At 42.2% G+C, this 7341-nt stretch overlaps 1 protein-coding gene across 1 annotated transcript; it reads left to right on the forward strand.

Moving 5' to 3' along the window:
* Positions 1-208: 208 nt before the first annotated feature.
* On the forward strand, positions 209-6350 carry LOC106585246 (V-set and immunoglobulin domain-containing protein 10). Its single transcript, XM_014171249.2, has 9 exons — positions 209-544; positions 721-1029; positions 1551-1856; positions 2161-2309; positions 2433-2583; positions 3418-3702; positions 5251-5364; positions 5606-5764; positions 6025-6350. Exons 1-9 carry the CDS (start codon positions 493-495, stop codon positions 6102-6104), a joined length of 1605 nt encoding a protein of 534 aa, XP_014026724.2. The 5' UTR covers positions 209-492; the 3' UTR covers positions 6105-6350.
* Positions 6351-7341: the final 991 nt, after the last annotated feature.

A 7341-nucleotide genomic window follows, 5' to 3' on the forward strand; every position in this document is an offset into this window, starting at 1 on the left:
AAACGAAACAAAAGAACGGGGAGCATAGATAGAGCACATAGAAAACAGAATTGTTAGACTTGCTGTGAATAAGAATGACATATCTATAACTCTGATGTCTATGTGAATTTGGTCTGGTCGCACAAAAGGTTACATATTGCAACTGGGAAGGGTTTATCGCGACAACTGACTGAACCGATTTGTCTCCACACTCGACTCAGCTACGCGACATGCGTCATCCATTTGGGCACTAGGCGTGTCCATAATGCCTCTCCCCGAGTAAACAGCCAGGTAGTCAAATAGGTTAAAATATGTAGTATGTGGCAGTTCCATGGAAAAGAGACATGTTGAATTATGGCCTATGGATCTATTATCTACTCTAAGCAGTCTCGTGTAAATACGTGTAGAGTTGTCTTGTGTCATAGCACGTACAACAGGTAGTCAGGTAAACTGCTGACATTGGCAACCGAGCTTTTGTTTAACTTGAAATCAGGCTATACAGCAGGAATAATCATGAAGGCATTCTCAGTTGCAATTTTTCTTCTTCTGTTCATGCATCAGACAGGTGAGTGTCCACTTGTGACATGTTTATGAATCGACTATGTAACCTAAAAAGTGGACTTGCCTAATAAGTGATACAGTGAAATTAGTTTATATTAGGTCAATGTTTTGATCTATGTGGTGCTCTCTTCTACTATTTGATAATCGTGTCTCATCTCTTGCTTATTGTTTTTATGAAAGTTGCAGCAAATGGGCGCTCAGATAAAACTACTGTAATTAAAACTCTGGGGGCGAATATTCTACTTCCGTGTTGGAACACTGCGACGAATGTGACTCCCTCCTTCACGCGATGGATGAAGAATGGACAGTTTATCATTGGCCGAAATCATTCCATAATTCTAACACCTTCAAGTGAAGGGCACCTGACGATAATGAACAATCAAAGCTTGTACATCAATGGACTAGCTTTATCAGATGAGGGGATATATCTTTGTGATTCCTTACCCCATGACAACAACACTCAAACAAGTCTGACATTGCAAATAGTCAGTAAGTATATGTTTTCTAATGTAACAATGTGTGTGTTGGTGTCATTCTTGTATAATTAATTGTATATACATTACATTGCCAAAAGTATGTGGACACCCTTCAATTAGTCGATTTGGCTATTTCAGCCTCACCCGTTGCTGACAGGTGTATAGAATCGAGTATTTTTGGTCTATTGCCCTGGCTCCAAATTCCTTGAAACTGGTTCTTCCGGAATATTTGCTGCAGTGGCTAGTTTCGTGGATAACAGTTACTGTAGTAGTATGTCCATGTATCCTGTAGCCATTTGAATGAGCATGATAAGAAGGTATTTGCGGGTGATCTTAAATACTGTACCTTGAAGAGCATTGAACTGTCTGATATTAATGAATAAGGACTGAGAAGGATCTCTAAAGAGAATGCTATCAGTCCACATTGCTCAATAATGAAACATTGTAACAATGCTTGATTGTTGTATAATGTGAAGACTGTATTCAAGTGGAAAGTGTATGCCTACGAAACCACCTTATGTTGACCTCTTACAGGTGGTCCTGGCAATGGCATCACAGACATCCACCCAGCCACAACCCTTTCCAATGGAACCCTCGTCGTCCACAGGGGTTCCACGGTGTTGTTCAACTGCTCCAGCTGGTCCTATCCCTCCCAGCGTCTGTCCTGGGAGTTTCAGGGTGTGGCGTACAGAAATGACTCTCTGACAGCGGGCAGTGGGTCCTGGCTGGACTTCAGGATAGAGGACATCCAACCCACAGCTCAGGGGAACTACATATGTAGAGCCCAGAACTCAGTTTCCCAGAAGGAAGTTGGCTGGAGCAAAGAGCTGCTTGTATACTGTAGGTGGCTATAAGGGTAATAGACTCACTAGTCTCTGATACTGGGATCTGTCTTCTGTGATTGCCATGGGCTTAGTGATAATAAAATGAAATAAAATCTCAATGTCAATACTGTTTTGTTTATCTGCAGTTGCCACTGGCTATATACCTGGTACCAAATGGTGCCCTATTTGTTTAGATTAACCAAAATAATAAATTGTATTATCATAAAAATGTAAATGGTACCTGGTTTGTTATTACTGTGTAATTACTCAAATACCAAATCAATTCTATACCGTAAAATGAACTGCTTCCATTTCTCTAGATTCCCCAGAGAAGCACCCGGAGTGTCAGTGGAAGATTGGGAAGGACCCGTCCCATGTCCAGTTTAACTGCAGCTGGTTTGGAGGCTACCCCTCTCCCACGTTACTCTGGGGGGAGAAACATCAAGTGCCAGCGAGCCAGGGGAACGAGGTGTTTATTTGGGTGTTTTTGGGGGACAATTTAAAAACACAATTTAATGGAATACAATGCATTTAAAATAATTGACGGTAACACAAAAGTGTAACAACTTATTTCCATTGTGGTCCTCTTTAGGTGGCTGGACAGCTGATGGAGTCGGAGGTGACAGACCGTCTAGTGGTAAATCTGAACAGGTCGTTGTTGTTCGACGGGCAGACGCTGAAGTGTGATGGGTATCATCCTATGATTAGTACAGAAGACGAGAAGTTCTGCTCCTTCACGCTCAGTAAGAAATATAAGAGACACCCTGCAAACTAGTCAACATCTGCTATGCTTTATGTTTACTTTTCAGATTTATGGTTTCTGTATTGCAAATACTGTAGAAAAACACCCTGAAACGTATCAATGTTTAGTTCACTTCAGGTCAACTCTTGTTTATTTCCGCTTTTAAACAACTGTATGGTTTCTGCAACTGTACAAAGCTCAGAATGTTAGCCAGGTGTGAAACCATTCAGTGGCACACAGCAAGTGTGTTTTTGCAATTCCAGAAAGGCGTGCCGAGGGATATTTGAAAGGTTACTCAAACAATGAAAAAGCGCCAAAGAACATCTTACTCAGCCACACCTCTCCAGTGTGTGTGTGTGCATCCTTATAGCTAATATAAATGTTTTTTTTTTTTTATCGGTTATTTTAACGGGTAAGTTGACTGAGAACACATTCTCATTTACAGCAACGACCTGGGGAATAGTTACAGGGGAGAGGAGATGAATGAGCCAATTGTAAACTGGGGATGATTAGGTGACAGAATGAGGGCCAGATTGGGAATAAAGCCAGGACACCCATCCGAAAGGCAGCAAGCACCCTACACAGGGTAATGTCCCCAATCACTGCCCTTGGGATATTTCTTTAGACCAGAGGAAAGAGTGCCTCCTACTGGCCCTCCAACACTACTTCCAGCAGCATTTGGTCTCCCATCTAGGGACTGACCAGGACCAACCTTGCTTAGCTTCAGAAGCAAGCCAGCAGTGGGATGCAGGGTGGTATGCTTCTGGCTCAATTGTAATTATGTGTAATTATATCCCTGGCCCAGTCTAACACCCTGTTTCTTTTCATCTCCCAGAGTCTCCCTATCCTGAAGGGGAACCACTGGTCACAGCTCTTGAAGGCACCAACATCACATTAACCTGTAAAGAGTCCAGCTCTCTGCCTCCAGCCCTCACCACCTGGCAGAGGACAGCCCAGCAGGAGGATGTGGTACCCAGCCCCAAGTATGTCCTGTTAGGACAGGGCCCCACCTTCACCCTCACCATAGTCAACATCACCAAGCAGGACGAGGGCCTCTACTTCTGCAGGAGTGAGAACCCACTGATGGTCCGCGAGCTGGAGATCTATTTAACAGTTAAAAGTGAGTTAAGACTGAGTTGAGTGTCGGGGCGTCTGTGTGTGTGCATGCACCTAATTTTCCTTCCTGTAAGAAAATTGTGGGACTATGGGAAATTGAATAGAAAACGTATCTAGAGATTGATTATGGCCCTAGTGATAATTTGTTTATAATCATAAAGGCCAGGTGTGGGAGATCTTTATCAGAACAAAACCATTTGTGAACATGCTTAGTGCATCACTGCCTGGTATGGCAACGGCTCGGCCTCTGACCGCAAGGAACTACAGAGGGTAGTGCGAACGCCCAGTACATCACTGGGGCTAAGCTTCCTGCCGTTCAGGACCTCTATACCAGGCGGTGTCAGAGGAAGGCTCTAAAAATGGTCAAAGACTCCAGCCACCCTAGTCATAGAGTGTTCTCTCTGCTACCGCATGGCAAGCGGTACCAGAGCACCAAGTCTAGGTCCAAGAGGCTTGAAACGGCTGCTCCAGTTTGAACTGTTCAACCGTTCTGCCTGCGGCTATGGAACCCTGACCTATTCACCGGACGTGCTACCTGTCCCAGACCTGCTGTTTTCAACTCTCTAGAGACAGCAGGAGTGGTAGAGATACTCTGAATGATCGGCTATGAAAAGACAACTGACATTTACTCATGAGGTGCTGACCTGTTGCACCCTCGACAACCAGTGTAATTATTATTATTTGACCCTGCTGGTCATCTATGAACATTTGAACATCTTGGCCATGTTCTGTTATAATCTCCACCCGGCAAAGCCAGAAGAGGACTCGCCACCCCTCATAGCCTGGTTCCGCTCTAGATTTCTTCCTAGGTTCTGGCCTTTCTAGGGAGTTTTTCCTAGCCACCGTGCTTCTACACCTGCATTGCTTGCTGTTTAGGGTTTTAGGCTGGGTTTCTGTACAGCACTTTGAGATATCAGCTGATGTAAGGAGGGCTTTATAAATACATTATATTTGATTCTAAACAGCTTCTACCCCCAAGCCATAAGACTCGTAAACATCTAGTCAAATGGCTAGCCAGACTATTTGCATTGTCCCCCCCCTCCCCTCCACACCACTGCCACTCTCTGTTGTCATCTTTGCATAGTCACTTTAATTAACTCTACCTACATGTACATACTACCTCAACTAACCGGTGCCCCCGCACATTGACTCTGTGCCGGCACCCCCCCTGTATATATTGTTATTTTTTTTACTGCTGCTCCTTAAATACATGTTAATTGTATCTCTTATTCTTATACATCTTCTTTTTTTTTAAGCTGCACTGTTGGTTAGGGGCTCGTAAGTAAGCATTTCACTGTTGTATTCGGTGCATGTGACTAATAACATTTGATTTGTAATAGAGGTATAGACACAGAAGACCATACTTATAAACAAAACCTAACAAAGGCAGGTGCAGAAAGGTAGCATGGCAATACCTTCTTTGGAATGTCGATAAACCTGTTGCCTCTCCTTGTGAGAGATTCTTGTACATTCATGTCCCTTTAGCGACATGTAAGCATGCCTAATGAGAGACTAAAACATGTCTAATCTAGTTTTTTTTTCTTTTTCTCAGCCTCATCTCAATCCACTGGAGCAATCATTGGGATATTCCTAGCCATTTTGATCGTAGGATCTGGGATTGTTATCGCTAAAACAGTATATTCCAGCCGTGACCGAATTTGCCTGGGTAAAACCTTTTTTCCCCATGAATTGCATTGTTCCTTTTGTTACAAGAGCTTTTAAGTTAGCTCATCTGCCTTTGTTTATTATTGTGTAATTTCATGAAAGGTGAAAGAAAAAGATCCATCAACCTAACCTTAAAGATAAGATATACTTTGATGATGACTGACTTGGAAAGTTACTGACTTGCAAAAATATATATTTAAATACTAACAACCAATTTTGAAATTGATATTTTTTTATTACAGGTAATGGATTTGAGCGAATGGAGGAGGAGAGGGAAGATGTGTTGAGCCTGGTAGAGTCCGATGAAGAGGTGTTTCCTGAAGCAGTACCCAGACTGCCACCTCTATCTCTGACTAACGGACACAGCACTACACTTGTACAAATACATCGAATCTCATCCAGTAAGACATGATTCTAGCTGCTTCCTGCTTGTAGAAGGGAGGATTGCCCACTGGGGTACTAGCTGCATATATTTGTTTTGAAAAGGTGTAGGCCTGTTCTATATTACATGATGAAGGCAAGTAATGTGATCGTAATGTTGTAATTGCATGTATCCGTAATTTAGTGTGGATAGAACTGTAACTATTCTGTTTCTGTTTTGTATTGACCTCATACTGTATATGCAGCTTTAACCCAAATCTGTAACCCATCTCTTTTTCAGATGACCATGAAGATGAAGAAATTGTTGAACATCCATTACAGCTAGAAAATACAGATATGGAAGAACTTGTCACATTTTAGGTGTTGGAAGATTGATATTAACATTACATAAAAACAAAGATAACATTTCACTACCTATGAAACTGTGAAAAGATGTGTAATTATTGGTGGTTGGCTTTCACAGTAGCCTATGTCGATGTATGGGTGAGCTTTTTATCATCCATTTCACTTTTTTGTTTTTGCTTCAGGCTTATTAATTGATAATTAACAGGGTTATTTAAATGAATTGTTGCCATTTGTCTCAATAAATGACATTTTTCACAATAATGTAACATTTCATAACATTTTGTATCACTCAAACACAAAATAAACCTGAATAAAAAAGCATAGGCAGGGTGAGTAACACCCCCATTTGCCCTCAGCACAGCCTCAATTCGTTGGGGCATGGACAAAAAAAGGTGTTGAAAGCGTTCCACAGGGATGCTGGCCCATGTTGATGTCAATGCTTCCCACAATTGTGTCAAGTTGGCTGGATATCTTTTGGGTGGTGGACCCTTCTTGATACACACAGGAAACTGTTGAGTGTGAAAAATCCAGCAGTGTAGCAGTCCTTTACACACTCAAACTGACTGGCACCTACAACAATGCCCCATTCAAAGGTACTTAAATGTTTTGTCCATGTCTCAAGGCTTAAAACTCTTAAACCTCCACTTCATTGTCACTGATTAAAGGGGATTTAACAAGTGACATCAATAAGGGATCATAGTTTTCACCTGGATTCACCTGGTCAGTCTATTTCAGGGGTACTCAACTCTTATCCTACGAGGTCCGGAGCCTGCTGCTTTTCTGTTCTACCTGATAATGAATTGCACACACCTGTTGTCCCAGGGCTAAATCAATCCCTGATTAGAGGGGAACAATGAAAAAATGAAGTGGAGCTGGCTTCGAGGTCCAGGGTTGAGTTTGAGCGGTCTATTTCATGGAAAGAGCAGGTGTTCCTAATGTTTTGTACACTGTTTCGCTCTCTCTTTCTCTTTTTATTAATGAACAACGTATACAATTTACAAGTTGGAATGAGCAGGGGTGCAACTTTAGTTTTAGAAGTGGTGGGAACATAATAATACATTTTTGTATCCAGTCGGATAAACAGTCCAAACAGCCTACCCGACGTTCCGAGGCGTCCGCATGGTCCTAAAGTTCACCTAACCCTATTTTGTGTCACATTACAATGATAAAACTGAGGGGGGACAAAAATGCAATTTCAGAATGTGGGGGGGACATGTCCCTGGGAATGAGTATGCTTATCAATAGATCAAAC

The sequence above is a fragment of the Salmo salar genome, chromosome ssa24 (assembly GCF_905237065.1).
Source record: "Salmo salar chromosome ssa24, Ssal_v3.1, whole genome shotgun sequence".
In the NCBI taxonomy this organism is placed as follows: Eukaryota; Metazoa; Chordata; class Actinopteri; order Salmoniformes; family Salmonidae; genus Salmo; species Salmo salar.